Source organism: Protopterus annectens, chromosome 7.part0 (genome assembly GCF_019279795.1).
Source record: "Protopterus annectens isolate FY-2018-M chromosome 7.part0, PAN1.0, whole genome shotgun sequence".
Classification (NCBI taxonomy): Eukaryota; Metazoa; Chordata; order Ceratodontiformes; family Protopteridae; genus Protopterus; species Protopterus annectens.
This window is the reverse complement of record NC_056739.1, coordinates 1055260177-1055279424: the sequence shown is the minus strand read 5'-3', so window position 1 is coordinate 1055279424 and position 19248 is coordinate 1055260177. Positions and strand designations below refer to the sequence as shown.

General features: G+C 39.6%; 1 protein-coding gene across 3 annotated transcripts in view; it reads left to right on the top strand.

The window, feature by feature from the left end:
* Positions 1 to 19248, top strand: part of BORCS6 (BLOC-1 related complex subunit 6) — a 464581-nt gene that overhangs the window by 183082 nt on the left and 262251 nt on the right. For 2 of the 3 annotated variants that reach the window (XM_044077607.1, XM_044077606.1), the window contains exon 3: positions 14201 to 14792. In XM_044077607.1, the coding sequence (XP_043933542.1) occupies positions 14201 to 14792 (592 nt within the window). The remainder of the gene's footprint in view (positions 1 to 14200; positions 14793 to 19248) is intronic. The other variant, XM_044077608.1, reaches the window with a different exon arrangement.

Genomic DNA, 19248 nt, shown 5'->3' with positions numbered 1-19248 from the left:
TAACTCTCGCCTAGCATTGTGGGATATAAAGGGAGCCTCGAGCCGGTGGAACCAACTCTCGAGCTTTTAGAGTGGCCGAGTCGGAGCCGAGGTCGGCTCCGAACCCATCCAGCAAGAAGAAGGCGAGAAGAAGACAACTAACATGGAACGTTATGGTTAGAACATAACTTCTATTTATTAGACACAGCAAGGCCTTACCATGTCTAGGCAATTTGATTATGTATAATGGCTAAGAAAAATATTTTCCCTAGTTTTGCTCACCTAGTATCTCTGATAGAGTAGTCTGCATGGAATCTTTGAAGTCTCCCAACTCATTACACTCCCAGAAAATTTGTTCCCAATTACCTCTTTCTTCCCCATCACACCTTCTCCAACATTTGCTGTTCACCTGAGGAGAAATTCTCTGCAGTCTACTTTGGGGTATCAGAATATCTATGTAAACAATTGCAAGCAAAATTATTAATATTCTAGATTTGTTGCATATTTGGGAGACAAACCTATATCTTCCCATTGTTTCTTTTTGAATTGCTTATCCAATGTCTCTTCCCTATCCTTTATAACGTCCTATGATTTATTCTTATATAAAATATTGCATGATAACTATGCTGTACTAATTATTCCTTTAACAGCAGCCTCTGTTCTAGATTCTTCTAAAAACTCTAGCAGTGCTGGTCTTTAATTTAGGACACCCCCCCCCCATTTCATTCTCTTTGCCTGTGCTCTGATATCAGTCCTTGATAGGGAGGGTAGTCTCCAGCCTGCAGTCTAAATAAATTCTTGGTGTCTTCCCATTCTGTTACCTTTCCCTCTCTAGCTATTTGCTCCCAATACCTTTTGGAATCCATACAACCCTCGGTGCCGAAGGTGAATATAATTTATGTACCGTGGCAGGGTGTTTGCCTTCTGTTGACTCCTTCATGGGACAACTCCCAAGTCCATTCTTGGATAGACCAGAATCCTCTTCAAGATTCTCTGTCCGTTCCTCCAGGAGTCTGACTGACTGAAGTTGACATGAGGTTGGTGGATCAGCTACTAGGGGCTAGGGATCTTTCTGTCTCTTCCCAGACCCCACTGTACCAAATCTTCATCCTCTAACCTCCTGTGAGGGCTTAGAGCTTACAACTCTGATTCCTTCATTTCCAGTTGTTCTGGTGCTGACTGCATTTCCCCCCTCGGTTCCAGGATCCACCTTGATTTCCTTGGTTCCATCAGAACCAACGGACTCCTAGGATTGTGGCTCTGCTACCAAGTCTGATAGTCTCAGATCACCTCCAGTCTTTTCTTCAGGGTGGCCCTTGACTCAGCTTCAGCTGACGTGGGCTCTTCCTCAGCTCCTGGTTTCTCGGAGCCAGGTGTGAACTAGTCTCTAAGGTTGTCCTTCTTGGTTCCAGGCTCACATCCCTCTTCAGGGGGACCTGCCTTCCAACAGTGGAGAGGTCATTGGCCTCTGCAGGTTCTCAGCTGGCCCCTTCCATATTGGAGTTTTATCCCAGGAACCCCTCTCGCCCAGATCTGCCACCAACCTCCACACCCGGGCAGCGAGCACCAAAACTGCAGGAAACCCCTCGACAGGGAACCCTTTTTTTCTTAGTCCTCCTCAGAGATTCCCACTGAGGAGCCACCCTGGAAAAAAAACATGTAAGAGGAATCTGTCACAGAAGACACGAACTTCGATGATTGGGCAGGTTCCCCCAGTCAACCCCAGAAGGTGTCTCCTTTGGAAACCTTCTAGAAATTCTGCAACAGAGGGGTAACTGGAATCCCAAAGACCCTACCTCAAAAGAGTCTGTGTACCTGCAGGCTTTTGGTGCTCGCCCATCTACTCCTTGGGTGAGCCCTCCAATTGATCATCTAATTAAATTGATCGCACAGTGAGCTTGGAAGGCCCCTGACTCCATTGAGCCAATTCCCAGGAGACGGGACAAAATTCTCTCCACTTCAGAGGACCATCAGCATTGGGCTAAGGGGTTAGCAGTAGATGCCATGGTGGTTGCAGCGGCCACCAAAAAGGGTCTGGCGGAAGAGAGTTCCACTTTTCATCCCCCTAATCGAGAGTCCAGGGCAATGGACAAATTCGGAAAGTGGGTGTATACATCAACGACCTTTCCTTTAAGGTCCTTTAATTTTATGGCACATTTTACTAGGCTCCAGAGGGATCTGATGAAGGAGTTATCAGATACCCTTGCAGGAGCTTTGTCCAAGGAGGTCCAAGATAAAGTGGCCTACCAGCTGGCTACCCTGGAATCTATTTCCAGCTCATCCATGAGGCGTATCTTGCATGCAGCCAAAAGATGACTAGGGCAGCAGGTTCTGGTGTTGCCATAAGGCGTCACCCCTGCATGCACTTGCGTGAGTTTGCAAAGCTATCTGTCTTCCTTCTTCAATGCTCTTTTTGACAGATCTTCCTTATTCGACCCCAAAGTCAAAGAAACATTAGCCAGGTGTGAGAAAGATGGAAAGGACCCCATCTGCAGTGGGCATATTTTGTTCTGCTCCCCAATGGTCCTACTCTAGGAACCAGAGGAGTGGGAAGATGTGGTTCAAGAAATCCCAAGTGCATTTTCATGACACACGTGGTGGTGACTCCTCTCAGGACAGAGGGAGGAGCTACAATGGAAGACGCCAACCTCAAGGCAGAGGTGGCCCGCAAAATCAGGGTTTCAGGGAGTCCTTCTCTGGGAAACCCTACCAGTGCTCCTGAAAGGGGGGCCCGGTTGCTTACCTCTGGAAATAGTCAGGGGAAGATTCTCTTTGCACTTGAGGGCCTGGTGGCAAATAACAGATATTTGGGTGCAAAGGATTATTGCCAGAGGTTACCACAGTCCCTTCACTCTCATTCCAAGATCAAGAAGACAACTCCCCCGATGTTCCACCCAATCAGAGGGATGAAGCAGCTCTGGGGATTCAAAAGCTGCTAGAAAAAAGATTCATCCAAGAAGTCCCACCAAACCAGATAGGATGCAGATTTTACTCAAAGGTTTTTTTTTTTGGTGCCAAAAAAGACAGGGGACTTGAGACCAATTTTGGACCTCAGCCTTCTGAACAAGTTTATTCAGCAAACAAAAATTCCAGATGGTCACGGTACAGTCTATCCTACCCTTCTTAGAGGGAGATGATTGGATGTGCTGTATAGATCTTCAGGATGTGTACTACCACATAAAAATGGACAAGCACTCCAGAAGGTTCCTCTGCTTTCAGCTAGAAGCCAGTCATTTTCAGGTCAGAGTGCTGCCCTTTGGCCTCACCACAGCCTCCAGGGTGTTCATGTGTTTGGCAGCAGTGACAGCTTGAGACTGCAAGGATTCCAGGTGTTTCCATATCTAGACAACTAGCTCATCACCGCTCCCACCAGGCGTCTACTGCTTCAAGCAACAGATTTCATTTTTCATGTGTTTGCTCACCTGAGCATTATAGTGAACCACTCAAAATCTCAACTAAGTCCGACTCGAGATCTAGAGTTCATAGGAGCCTGTCTAAATACCACCACCTGTATAGCTTCCCTTCCTCTACACAGGCTAACAAAGACAAGATCCCAAGTACAGGCCGTTCTGTCCACAACAAGGTACCTGCACTCTTAGTCTTTCAAGCCTTAGGGTCCATGGCAGCTGCCATTACCTTAGTTCTGCTAGCAAGATTTCACATGAGACTACTACAGTCGCTTTTGGCATCCCAGTGGTCCATCCTGACTCATCCCGTGACTCATTCCATTTTAATCACCAGTCTCATTGCAAGAAGGACTTATTCTAGTGGATAATCCAAGGAAGTTCTGTTAGGCTATCCCTTTGTTCTACCTCAACCAAAGGCCATAGTGACCACGGATGCTTCCCAAATGGGATGGGGGGCATTATTTGGGAAGAACAGTCCAAGGCACTTGATCCCTAATGGAGGCCAATCTACATATCAGTGTTCTGGAACTGAGGACAGTGCTGTTAGTGTTACAAGCCTTCCAAACTGTCCTTCCTCTAGGAACAATTGCAGTTCAAGTCAGATAAAATGTCAGTAGTCTGGTACATCAACAAACAGAGCGGAACCAAGTCTTACCCCCTGTGTTGAGGAGCTCTCAAAGTGTGACAATGGGCAATATCATCCATCTGCTTTCTGATAGCAATGCACATCCTGGGGAACTATGTGTTAGCTAACAAACTGAGCAGATGCTGTCTCCTTCCTCACGAGTGGTCTCTCATTCCCAGAGTGGCAAAAAAGTTTTTCTGTCACTGGGGCCAGCCTTGCTGAAACCTCTTTGCATCGCCCCTGAACAACAAGTGGAACAGCTACTTTGCCATAACCCCCCTCAAGGGGAGTAGCCAAGAGATCCTCTCCTTTATGATTGGCCCTTGGGACTTGTCTGTGCCTTCCCCCTTCTCACCAGTTCCCTTCTTCTTAAAGAAAGCTACCAGGTTGAGAAGCAAGGTGATCCTCCTTGCGCCATTTTAGTATCGACAAATCTGGTTCCCCTTGTCCTCATCTAATTCACCGTCCATGGATTCTGGACCCAGTTCCGGATCTTGTGTCTCATCCACAGGGACTGGTGCACCCCAGTCTTCAAAGCCTCAAGCTTAAAGCTTGACTCCTCCAATTCCGTTAGTCGCCAAGAAGAAAAATTTATCTTCTCCAGTCCAAAAAATCTTATTGGCTTCCCACAGACCTTCCACCAGGAAACTTTACCACAGCAAGTAGAAAAGATTTTCTGTCTGAGCGCACAATAATGGTCTTAACCCCCCTTCTCCATACCAGTTAAAAAGGTATTGGAGTTTTTAGTTATGCTTTTTGAACAAGGAACCTCTGCTTCTACTGTTAAGATTCAACTAGCTGCTATTTCCAATTTCCATAATGGCTTTGAAGACCATTCACTAATTCACCATAGATTCTGTAAAGTGTTTGTGAAGGGAGTCTTGCGGTTGAAACCACTGTTTAAAGATCCTCTAGCTTCTTGGGATCTGCCTATAATTTTGCAGTCTTTGGTACTTTCCCTCTTTGAACTAGCAGTTACCTGTCACTTAAAGGTTCTTTCATGGAAGACCATTTTTCTGATGGCCATTACCTCTACCAAAAGGATTTCCATAATACAAGCACGATCTTCAAAACCCCCATATTTGATTTTTTATAAGGATAGGGTTTTAGTAAGACTCAACCCATCTTTTCTTCCAAAGATGGTCTCAGAAACTAATATTAATCAAACCATTGACTGCTTTTTTCCAAAAGTTTCCAACAAAAGTGTATATTGCTTACATTTCCTGGATGTTCACAGATAATTGCATTTCTACATCAACAGAACTAAAGAATTTAGAAAATCGGATCAGTTATTTGTCTCCTTTTCCAGTCTTTATCTGTGAAAATCTGTTTTGAAAGTCACCTTGTCAAGGTGGTTAAGAGACTATATTAATTTCACATACAGTAAAAATAATCTCCAATTACCAGTGCCAGTGAGAGTGCATTCTACTAGGGCAATAACTTCTGCTGTTTTCCATTCAAAGGCTTCCATGGATGAAATTTGCGCAGCAGCAACCTGGGAAAGTCTGCATACCTTTATCACTCATTACAGATTGTATCTGGTCTCCAGGGGGAGAGCATCCTTTGGCTCTATGGTTCTCAGGAATATCCTTCCAAATGGCCACCCCAGATCTAAAGTAGCTGGAGACTCTGTCCCAAAGGTCAAGGATAAATAAAGACTGACATCAGGTAAAGCGGTTATGTACTTCTTCATTTATCTTTGGCACTCCACCTTCCTTCCCCCGCCTGCAGACTTTTTGGAGGATCGGACGCTTGTCCTGGTAATTTTATCAGGTTTGGCCTTGGACATGGCCTCTTCAGTTGCAAGTACATATTTTTTTGGTCATCATGTGTAGCTGTAAACTCAACTGGAGGTAATCTAGAGAGGGGTGTTGTGGGTAGAGTCTTAGTTGGAGAGTTTCTGGCTTGCATGAGTAGTGTAATGGCTGAGCTGGTTCCAAGGATTGGAATAGTGTCCTAAAGGTCAAGGATAAATGAAAACTGACAACACAGATGGAACATTATGTAAGTACATAAATTCATTTTTAGTCTCTTCCCACATAACATTAGTTGCCACACAAGAAACATTTTTAATCCATTGTCCTAAATACGTCACCCTATCATGGTTAAATATTGATACTGTCAAACCAACTTGCGTGTGGGTACATAATTGCTATTGCCTTTGTTTTAGCTTCATTTAGTTTGTATCCCAAAAAGATTTGAAACTGTTCCAAAATGTTCCACAACACTGATATCCTTTACTGGTTTTATCAGGTATAAAATAATATCTGCAAGCAGAGCCAGCTTTTCTTGACTACCATACCAATTATATCCTTGAATTTCTGAGTCCCTTATTTTCTTTGCCAGTGATTCTAAATATAATGATAATAACAAAGGGGAAAGTGGACACCCTTGCCTGGTTCCTATGCTCAAACAGAAATTATCAGAGTGGAACCCACCCACTTTCATTTTCACCTCCGATACTTCATATATCCTTCTAATCAACCTTATAATTTTGTCAGGGAATGCAAATGCTTCCAAAGCCCTGCTCATAAAATCCCAGTTTACTTTGTCAAATGCTTTCTCTGCAGCAAGACTCATCAACAATAGTGGTATTTCTTACATTCTGCTTCTCTCTGGATCATCGGTGTTCTGTTAATGTTGTCAAATGTTTGCCTCCCTTCCACAAAACCAGTTGATCCATATCTATCAACTTTGGCACCGCTTTTGCCATTCTTTTAGCCATTATAGACATAACCACTTTATAATCATTGTTTAGTATTGAAATGGGTCTGTATAAAGCTGGATCTGATGGATCTTTACCCTCTTTAGCTATTACAGCTGCCAAAGCTTTCTTCTAGTATATTGGTACTTCTCCTCCTCTTAAAATACTGTTAAACAAAATCTTCCAGATCTTTATCAGTTTTTTCCCTCCTAGCTTCCAAACCTTCATAGGAATACCATCTGTTCTTGGGGACTTTCCTGTGGATTGGTTAGTAATTGAACCTCATCTACCTCTAACCTTGACATATTTAATTCTTCCATAAATATTTCCATTGGTACCTTTGTATGATTTTTATATTGCTCTACTTTATACAAGCTTTCAGAGAATTTCTGAAATTTTTCTATACTTCTACAGGATCTCTTGTTGTCTTTGTTATAGGTTTCCTAAGTTTGGCGACAACCCTTTCTACTTTCTGTTGCCTGAGTTACTGTGTTAAAAGCTTTTGTGCTCTAGAGTTATCAAAAAAAAAAAAAAAACTCATGCATTATTATCAAGGTAATCCCTTTTTTCTGTTTAGCATTCTGCAGTTCTGGTGCTGTGAGTTTCCTCCTATTTTGCAATACTTTAACATTTGTCAGTCCCTCTAAATAGTTCTTGTCACTTTTTAACCATATCTCCCTTTCTTTTATTTCCACCCTATTTTTAAACTATGCTTTAATTTTATTCCACTCCCTAGCTGTATTTTCAGAAGAAAAGTCTATATTCTCTGATAGCTCCTTAATAATTTCCACTATTTCCTCTCTTTTCTACAGAAAGGTGAGAAAAGTATCAGTGTCTCTTTTTTATTTCATTACCTTGTATTTTTATTTTCTTTGTTATTGGTGCATGATCTGAAATGGTTATTGGATGCGTATCAAGACCTTCAATTACATACACATATTCCTGTGAAATGTAAATTTTGTCTAGCCTAGCCAGGTTTTTGTATCTTCGGGAATAATATGTAAATTCACTCCGAACTCCTATTGCTGATTTCACATTTTCCATGCCAAATATTTTCATAAATTTCTTCAAAAATCTACCCTCCTTTTGTTATTTTCTCTTTTGGGCCCCCCAGACAAATCATCACTGTGCAAATCAAATTCCAGTCCCCATCTATACATAATATTTCTTGCTGAAAGCTGATAATTTCTCCCAGAGTTTTCTTAGGCTGCATTATAGCAGTTTTAGGTGGAATATAAATACATGCCAATGTAATCCTCCTTCCTTGCCAAGTAGCCCCTTAGTACTACAAATCTACCGTTATTATGGTTTTTATCCTCTTCTGTCACTATTGGAGTTCCTGTTGCAATTAATGTAAGTACTTCTCTTTTCCTTTGTCCCAAGTATTCTGCTGAATAACCATCCTGAAAAACCTTTCTTTATCAAATTCACATGTTCAGTTCTTTCCAAGTGTGTCTTCTGTAGCATAACTATTTGCACTCTAAATATTTTAATATAGTTCACTACAATCTTTTTTGTATTTATCTGTAAGACCATTGACATGTAAAGATATTACAGTAAATATTATTATATTAAGAAGTTATTATTCCTTTTTATGTATTACAGATTTGTTAAATGCCTAGTTCCGATTTTGTGTTACATTTATACGCTGTCTGGCAGGTTGATGTTTTATACAGTTGTTTCTTGTCATCTCCATTTGAGCCCATGTCACATCTTGCAAAACCTTTTGTTTTATTAAAAGCCCTCAAAACAACACAACCCTTACCCTCCATAAAATCTATTAACGTAATAATAACACAAAAAACTATGTACATCTTCAAATATTGAAATTTTCCCTCCTAATAGGAGCAAATGTTTCAAACTGACAGCCACACTCACTGACTTGAGTTAACCTAAAAGAAAGGTTATCCATGCTAAGATGCATGGTGCAGCCTGTGCTTCCAAGTGCTGTCTGGCTTTATCTTCTCTTTATAACTTTCCCAGCTGGATAAACACTTGAATAATGTCAGAGAATATTATCTCCTGTCCATTTGTCTTTTTCAGATTGTCTTCTACAGACATGACAACTAGGTACAAAGTCACTACTAAGCATACATTTATTTGCTAGAAAAAAGCCTTATAACAGGAGTGTCCAACCCGCGGCCCGCGGGCCGCATGCGGCCCTCAGAGCTCTTCCATGCGGCCCGCGACCCTTAAATTTAAATTTAATTTTAATTTAACTTTTTTTCTGTGTGTTTACACGTCCGCGTACTTTTGCTGTTCTGCGCATGCGCCAACTTTCTTTTTTTCACACTTTTTTCATACCAGCGTCTTTCCGCTGGTATGCGCATGCGCGAAAACACCGTTCAGTCATTTTTTAAAGCTGAAGGAAGGCGCGAGATCATGGAGAGAGGATTTATTTTATTTCGGAGTACACACCGACTACACTACACTACAACATAGCAAAAGGTAAGTAAAGCTAAGTATTTTTTGACACTGTGAATGCTCCCTAAACTAGAGCTTATATATGGTCAGTTTAAAACATTCTTCTCATATTTAAATTTTCTTTTACTGTAAACTCAATTATTTATATACATTGAACAATTTTCATTTTGTAGTGGGCCACATGTAGCCATGTACCCTTGTTTCATTTTAAAGTTAATCGTCGGTTAAACATGATTTTTGTTTTTCTTTGTTAGACTGACTATACATACAAAGCATCAATGGTATAAAATGGTATTTTTGGGGTTTTTATAATGAATATGATGGTGCTTTTAGGATAAATGTATTTATTTACCTATTTATGTTATCTGACGTGAATATAGTGAGCATTACTGTTGTACCGAAAGTACCCAAGAGTTCTACTGTGATGATGCTAGTAGAAAGGTGATAAACTATTTTGAATTGCAGCTTAGATGTGTGTTTTATCATACCCTTATACCTCCTTCTGCTGTTAGCATGTATGTATATGTATATATGGAATAGTTGAGGTCTGATGTGTAATCGATGAAATATCTTGTACTGTAGTTTTAGGGATAAACATAGGACAAATGGCAAAGCCATAAACCAGTTCCCTAATCCTGTTTTGCCAGATATTTTCTCAAACCAAAACCCCATGCATACTATATTTTCCTATTTTTTTTGTCTGAATTATTGTTTCCCATACTGTTTTGAATGTTATAATGAGCTGTATTGATTGAATAAGTTATCTGCTGAATAGGGATTTAGATATTTTCCAAAAGATTTTATGAAAGGAGTGTCTCTTAGGTGGTTTTGTGCTCTGGTGCTAAGGTAACTTTTTTAAGTAATGTCAATTATTTGTTTGATTTAAAGAATTTTAATTACTTTTAAGTAATACCAGCTATTTATGATGTATTTCAGTAGTGTAGCAAGGGTTATGGTAAGGTACGTTAGTTTTCTAGTTTAATTATGGTTTTAGTTAGTCAGAATTAGATCCATTTTCTGTCTGTTGCATTTTTTCGCTCTGCTCCCTCCTCCATTCATGTTGACACAACTCATGTCACTCCACTCAGTCATTCAACTTAGGGTCAGGGTTATACTGGTGACACCATCTATTGAGGTGACTAGGTTTTCACTTAATGTGCCTATGTTCTCCAGCATGCATGCCTATAGTTGCCCAAGATGCAAGCATGAAACAGCTTGATGCACAAGGCATCACCACCTTTTCAGGTGGTCTTGCTCTCCTCAGCAATTAGTGTCTCTGCATGTTCTTGATCTTGAGTCTCCACTGGAAACTCAGACATGGAGTGCTTACCTTGGGAATGTAAGCACAACCCACCCCATGCGAGAGGTAAACAGAAAGTGCCTTACCATCCTTTAGCCTCCTCTACCAACTCCTCCATTGGTTAAGGTTGCTAACTAAACCAAAGTCATCTGGATTAGCTGGGCTTCATCCATCTAAGTCACAGAGTTGGCTTTGGTTGCATTTTAACCCATTTTACTATGTTAGGTAATTTTTCATAAACTAAGGTCAGAGTTAATCTCTACATTTGTTTTAGGTGGGGTAGCATTTTTTTGGTGACGGTACTGTTTAATTTTAGTACATGCATTTTTACCAGTGTAACGAATGAGGGTTAATTACAATGATGGTGATATTGTGTGTTTTTTTATTTTTAAGCTTATTTGTTGTTATGATCTGTCTGAATTTGCTTGTGAAGTGCATGATTTTTATGACCATATGGCTTGCAATGAGGGATGAAGTCCACATTTTACTGCATTTTTATTAACATTTTTGATTAAAATAAGTGTACATGTGGGTTTCAGATCTCTTTAAGTGGGTTGGGATCTTCTCTGTGTGTAGTTTGGGACCAGTTTGTAGTGAGTAGTGTAAGTATCTTGGGTTTGAGCAGGTTTAGTGGAAGTGAAGATGTGCCAATGGTGGTAATGGATGTTTGATGCTGTGGGAAGTAAACAATAAAATAATCTACCACTGGGCAGGACAACTTTTTTATCATATCCTTTTATCTAGGTCCACTGCTGGGATAAACATAGCATATGTGGATCTCCTGTATTAAAATATGTTTATTGTAAAGCTAAAAGTGCACTTATATAAATCGCACACTATAATTGTGAATGTTCAAATGTAGGGATCACTACTGCATTATTATTTATCACACCTGGGAATTTGTCAAAGGTAGCTACCCATTCATTTGGCTTAACATTCAGAGACTTAGAATGATGTTTCCAACTCATGGAAGCTAACAATACATCTACAGTGCCTGTATGTCTTCTCCCCACATTAAGAATATCAGTGGGATGCTCAGCAAAAGAAACAACAGCCCATGCTATCTTCATTTCTCTTTTGTGTGAAAAAAAAACATCCTGAACAAGTGTGTTTATCTATCTCAGCCAAGGATAGTGACCCATAGATGCTAAGGTGTGTAATCCTGCCCAAACTGCTTTTGGCAAATATGGATGAGATAAGGAAGGTACTACTGCACCTGCTAATTTTTTTACAAATAAACTAAGATGTTAGATTTAACTGTTTTTTAAATAATTAGAATGAGATATTGAATTTTAGGGCAAATATTATGCATTTATTAATTTATTTATTGTTCAAATTCACCTACAAAACAGCCACATTAGTCCGCATAAACCTGGATGGAGTCTCTTGCTGGTTTTTTTTTTTTTTTTTTTTGCTCTTCAGTTAATGTGAGACTTTTTTTTTTTTTTTTTTTGGTCCTCACTTGCCATTTGCCCCCAGACCATTTCTGTTGACTCAATGCGGCCCTTGCAAGTGAAAAGGTTGGACACCCCTGCCTTATAATATTTAATACTCTTTGTCATTTACTTGCTTTCTTTTAACTTGTTACTAGATCAAGTTAAGGGCCTTAATCCAGTCATTTCCCTATGCAAGAAAAAGAAAAAAATGCACTATTTGTTTTGTCATGCTCTTTTAACCAGACTTTTTTTTTTTTTTTTTTTTTTTTACATTGCAGTGTCTACATTTCTTAAAACTGAACATGAAAGAGTGAAGGAAGAAAAAATACAGGACCACTTGCTTATACTAGTATCCCAATTAAAATTAAAAATAACTTGGAGAATGTTTCTTTATAGCATACAAAGAAAATAATAAATTATAAAAATAGTGCCATTAAGAAAAAATGTTGTTTTACTTACAGTTGTCTTTCTCCCTCCTCTCCTAAGTATTTTTCTGAACATTGATGACATGAGGTAGGATATATGCCTTAGAGTCCCCTACAAGTTTAACAGAGTCCAAAAAAGTCCAATATTTCCATATTTTCTTGTTCTGTCATGTTTCACAATTATAATTATTGCTTTGTAATCCCACATTTGTCAGAGTCCTATTCTTATTCATCTCCCTCTACCATAGCCTGTCTTTGCTTCATTTCCAATGTACTCTCAATTATTCTAGTTGACTCTTCTGCTTTTTTCCTTCTCTCTAGAATTTTCCATTGAAACGTTGGAAAACGTTTACTGGCACAGTCTCTCTGTGGTCTTTATTACCAGAAGACCAAAAAGCAGAATCTCCTTCTCTTCCACAACTTGCTTTTTGTCAGACAAACTTTTGTATTTCCTCCTTGGCATGTACTTCATCAAAAAATGATTTTGGCCCTCTAGAGAAGAATATTTTGAAGATAGCTGGGTACAGCAGTTTGAATCTCACACCTTCTTCTAGACAGTCCCTAAATGGTGGTATAAATTTGCTGCTCTTCTGCCTGGTGTACAATGAATAATCATGCTCCACAAACTTTGCTGTCTCCCACTTTTAGTACTTTGGCCTTCTGCCACAGTTTTGTCAGACTCAGCAACTTCTGCTGGTAGGATTGCATCTTTAATAGTAAAGGTATAGTTTGTTTGATTATAGTCAGGTTTGGAGCATACACACAGTGTGCCTTTTCAATTAACAACTCCTGCCGTAGAATAACAGTCCAGTTGCTTACTTGTGCTTTCATAAAATTAATACAATCTGTTCCTTCAAGCTTCTGTGGTACAGCAGAAAATCTCAGGTTTTGCTTTTGTCCTCTGTCCTCTAATTCTGTTATTTTTTGAAACATCCCTTCTTGTGCAGTCTCCTATTCAGCCAGCTGTTTCTTCATTTCAACCTTGATTGTTTGCAGTTTTATCACCTCATCTGAATACCTATTTAAAATGTCTTCCATTTTTTCCAGGCATTTGATGTTTGAGTTGATATACTCTGTGTATCATTTATTTTTAACTGGGTATGTGTGCAGTTCTCTTATACCTTACTGTAGGTTCCTGGTAGTCCTGTCTGAAGCTTGCACTGCTTTTTGCTGAATCGCTGCAGTAATTTTCCAAGTCTGTTTTTTTTTTTTTCTCCTATCCTTCAGATCCTCAATATTTCTTTTTTTCTGGCATCCAGACAGTAGATTTACTAGCCAGTTACTGAAATTTACCCAGAAGTATAAATCCACTGGCTTTCTCTGTTACTTTTCTGTTTTCACACTGGAAGAGCCATAATTAAGCTGTTAATCAATGTGCACCCATCTTGTAAGTCCTACTTCCTTAGGTTCCTGTAATCATTTCTCTGTACATGTTTGAGGAGAACCTCCATAAAAGTATAATTATTTGTTATCCTTGCTGTGATCCATTTCTTGTACTTAGCCTTAATTTTATTGTGTGATAAAATGATTTTAAAGCTTTGGATATTACATTTTAAATGTGTAAATCAGGGTAACTTGAATAATGTCATGTCTAGTGCAACCAGTGGAAAAATAAACACTTGGTATCTTAACGATAAGTATATGTAGTAAATACTGATTCTAAATAAACACAGAAGAAGTAATAGGTACTTAGGATATGTCTTGTACTGAGGTTTAACTAGGTCATTTAATAAAAATATATTATTTGGTACTTCCATTCTAATGTTGTCCAACTTCAGTTCTTGAAACCTATCTTGGGTTGTAGAAAGACAAGGTTAGAAATGCTGGTCTTTAATACATTGTTGCTTAAATATTGGTAGCATGATACAATTTTCTCTCTCTCTTTTTTTTTTTTTAACAGAATTCAGCGGCAGACCATGCAAGCGGCCAGACATTAGGGGAACAGACTTGTGTACAAGATGGCCTTGCAGATGGTGAATCTAAAGGAAAAACACAGAGCCACCAAACAGACAGTAGTTTTGAAAACACACTTTGCATACAGGGCAGTGGTGAATCTGTTGCATTCTTTGAGGGACCTGTTAGCCCTACACATATGAAATCTCGGATTAATCCTTTCAATAATCTACCTGCTCAGGTGGCCGAGACACCTGGTCCTGCAGACACTCGCCATGGACAACATGTGATGGCAGAGGTGTACATTAAAAATACTGCAGAGGAAGTGCAAAATGTGAAGGAGCCAAAGTGTCCTCTAAAGCAGGTAGATCCTGCTAATCGTATTTTAGGTCGCTTACAGGACAGTAAAAGTTTGGATGCAATAAGCCAAGTGTGTGACGGTGGCAGGGCCAGTAATGGAAAACTTGAAGGAAGAAGAGCTACGATTTCCAGTGCTTTGGAATTGGAAGGGACTGTCAGCCATGAGGGTAATCTCACAAACTTTGTGGCAAACAATCTGCAGATGAAAATCAAGCTGAGTTCCAGACAGAGCCTTGACTGTAAGTGGGAGTTTGACAGCCACTGCAGTTTTTTTGGGGGTGGAGGGAGGGGGCATTTTCTTTAAAGGTGTATAATAACTTAAGCTTAAAAAGGGCTATGGTCAAAGTATCTGACGCTACGTTTTATATCCAAATAAATATAGCCCAGTTAAATGCTAGAAAATCAATCTGTTCGGCTATAGTTAATGCTGAAGGCCATGTTACAGCCCTAAAACCACTGTATTCAGAACAGTCAGAACTGGTGTGATAACTGCTCGTTGTTCTCATCTCCTTAGTTGAACAGTCCAGGTCTGCCTCTCAGCAAGCTTACAGGACCTGTTTCTGCAAAGTTTAACTATTTTTTTGCATTTAGTGTTAAGCAATATGATTTATTACCATAGCTAAAAGTACAATATATATTTCTGGTCCATTAAGAAACTGAAGCGTGTATTAGTTTATTATACTGTAGCTTATTTCTCCATTGGTGGTAGGTGATGGTCACTGTTGATGTGACACCTCAAGCAATGTGCATAAATGGGGAAAAGTGGGGTTATGGACGGATGGACTTTCAAAACAGATAGGATGCCAGTTGACAGTTATAATCTGCCTACTTCCTTACCTTTTGGGTAAATTATAGGTTCCAGTTATTTGAGAGATTTATCGTCTCCCTTCTCAGTAAATTGTTTTGCTTGTCCTGTACATTCTTTTAATTTCCTTACCATTTTGAATTCTAAGACTCCTTTCCATTACAATTCTTTGTATACTTCATTCTGTTGGGGGGGGGGGTAGGACTTCCTGATTTCTGTCCATGAACCAGCCCCCTGTGTTTCTACGGTGTTCTTCTGTCTTCTCAAACTGTTTTCCCCTTTTTGAAGAAGGAAAAAAGAAAACTGTGTGCACATATATAATATATGCACACATACTTGTGTGTGTGCGTATATAATATATGCACACATACTTGTGTGTGCATATATAATATATGCACACATACTTGTGTGTGCATATATAATATATGCACACATACTAGTCTGTGTGTGCATATATAATATATGCACACATACTTGTGTGTGTGTGTGCATATATAATATATGCACACATACTTGTGTGTGTGTGTGCATATATAATATATGCACACATACTTGTGTGTGTGCATATATAATATATGCACACATACTTGTGTGTGTGTGCATATATAATATATGCACACATACTTGTGTGTGTGTGCATATATAATATATGCACACATACTTGCGTGCGTGTGTGTGCATATATAATATATGCACACATACTTGCGTGTGTGTGTGCATATATAATATATGCACACTTACTTGCGTGTGTGTGTGTGTGTGTGCATATATAATATATGCACACATACTTGCGCGTGTGTGTGTGCATATATAATATATGCACACATACTTGCGTGTGTGTGTGTGCATATATAATATATGCACACATACTTGCATGTGTGCATATATAATATATGCACACATACTTGCGTGTGTGCATATATAATATATGCACACATACTTGCGTGTGTGCATATAGAATATATGCACACATACTTGCGTGTGTGCATATAGAATATATGCACACATACTTGCGTGTGTGCATATAGAATATATGCACACATACTAACGTGTGCATATAGAATATATGCACACATACTAACGTGTGCATATAGAATATATGCACACATACTTGCGTGTGTGCATATAGAATATATGCACACATACTTGCGTGTGTGCATATAGAATATATGCACACATACTTGTGTGTGTGCATATAGAATATATGCACACATACTTGTGTGTGTGCGTATATAATATATGCACACACACACGCATGTGTGTGTAGTAGTGTAGGGTGGCACAATGGTGCACTGGGTCAGTGGGTAGCATTGTCGCCTCTCAGCAAGAGGATCTCCAGCTAAATTCTCTGTTGGGGTGCCTTCTGTGCTGAGTCTGTGTGTTCTGCATGAGTTTTTTCAGGGTGCTTGAGTTTCCTCCCACATTCCAAAGATGTGCATTAAGTAGATTGGACACACTAAATTAGCTGTGTGTGTGTGTGTGTGTGTGTGTGTGTGTGTGTGTGTGTGTGTGTGTGTGTGATGGAATAACTACCATGGCAGGGCTAGTCACAGGGCAATATGAACATTGGCTTTAGATTGTCACTGTTGAATTGACATCCCAACTCCATATGCAAAAATGAGGGGGAAAGGAGTTGTTGAGAGATGGATTGTGTGTGTATGTCGGATGCTATAATCATGCAAGTAGTCCTGGTTTGAGTAGTGGGCCTGGCATTTGAAGATCTAACTGGTAGATTGTTTAAATGAGCATCTGATAACCAACTCTTCTATACCTTGGTGAGAGGAATCATTTGCTGCAGCAGGAGCATTCACTGGTGAAGTCCAGAAACTAACTGTGGCTATATAGAATCGTGGCTCTTCCTTGGAAAAGACAGCATTGGAGAAGTGGATGCATCAGTGGGGCTGTCATTTATATACAGTGTACTTTAAGTGCAGAAATGGTCTGGTTAGTAGGAGCGAAGAATAAAAAAACATTCTCAGCAGGTGCATGGATGATGGCCAACATATCTTCACCTCTTGTCATTAAAATATAATCTATCCTAGAAACGAACAGACCTTCCTCATCTGGTGATGTGATTTTTGTACCAGGTAGGATGGAGGGAACATATGGCTCATTTGGGCACCATGTGCCCAGATGGTGAAGCTGGTGGGGTTAAATACACAATTACTTAAGTTTAAATCTGTAACTCCTGCCTTGTTTTCTGGTTCCCCTCTGTTTTCATCGTAAATGTGATGTTTGCGAGTTAAAATGTGTTGTAGCCAATGAACAAAAAGACAGATGTTTGGAATAAAATGCATTTGTCTTGTGACTGCAAAGTGCAGAGCTTAGACATAAATATGAATGAATGAAATGAATGAAAAAACGTGCTGCTGTTTGTGAATCAAGTGTACTTTTAATGACTGCATTAGCCAAAATGAGAAGCACAATTAAATGCTTTAGGGAAAGAAATAAGTTTGAGTGTACATGTTTATGAGCATGCCCCTCTGTTATGATAGACTATTGCAAATTTGCTACTGTTCCCTGTAGCAGCTGGATGCCACTTAACCATGTGCCAGAGGTAGGAGCAGGAGCGGCCTTAGGTCAACTGGTGCCCTAGGCAAAAGGGCTGCACGTCGCCCCCCACCACACTACCCGGTCCCCCCATCCTGGGGTAACTACACCAAATAAATACTGGAAAAGCGCCCTGTAGACCAGCACCCTAGGTGACTGCATAGTTGGCCTATGCCTAAGGCTGGCTATGGGTAGGAGAGAGGGCACTTCAGGTAAGAACTTCCCTTTAACATCTTGCTTAGTTTCAGTGTTACAGACATAAACTTCCTGTAGCATATTGGTAGTTAACTGTGCCTGGTAGTCTGAGAGATAAAGTTTAAAATTCTATTTAGTAAATGTCTTGAAACATGGAATGTTAGCATCGATAAAAAGCAGCAACAACCTGGGTTGTGAAGTTTTCCTTTCCATCTCCCTTGCATTTTGTAATGTAGTAATGCCACATATTATTCCAAATGTTAATTGCTTCCATTTTACCATGTCCCTGCAGAGTTGATATTAAAGCAGACATCTTTCACTATGTATTTTCGCCAGAGATCTTTGACTTCAGTAATGCATTGAAAGGATGGTATTGACTACAGATATTCCAATACACTCACTCGGTGAGCAGGTATGGTGCATGACTGCACCCACATTATATAGACCAAGAAACCTGGGGTCGTATGGAAAAAGAAGAAATTGAGGAAATGTGAAAATATAAAGAACAAAATTGAGATTTTTGAAAGGTATAAAAAAGAAAGGAATATGCAGCACAGTGGTGCAGCAGTTGCATTGTCACCTCACAGCAAGAGGGTCTCTGGTTCGATTCTCATCTGGGGTGCCTTTTGTGTGGAGTGTGCATCTCCTCCCTGTGTTTGTGTGGGTTTCCTTTGGCTGCTCCGGTTTCCTCCCATCTTGTAAAGGTATGCGTCTGGAGCATTTCTCCCTGGGCCTCCAGTGAAAATTGGCTTTGTTCCAAGTCGGACTTTCCCGGTAAACAAATGCTAATTAAATTAAAAAAAGAGAGCTGTGATATAGTGCAACATTTTTGCAAAGGAGAAAGCCAGATTAATCAATACAAAAAAGCAACTCCAAAGATATTCAAAGAGAAATACAGACAAAAGGCATCCAGATTTGAAAAATTTCACAGTACACAAAATAAAATGACAAAGAGGGAATGTAGAACATAAGATTAGTAAAGTAGAATGTAAAAAATAGAAATTGAAGTTTTGGAATACCTGTGAAGTGAAGGATTTAGTGCAGAATGCCTAACGCAGGTTATTTCACAGTATGATGGAACAACTTGTCCCCCAAGTAAGGAGAAACAGGAGAATCAGGAGACATCTGAAGAAAGAATATGGACA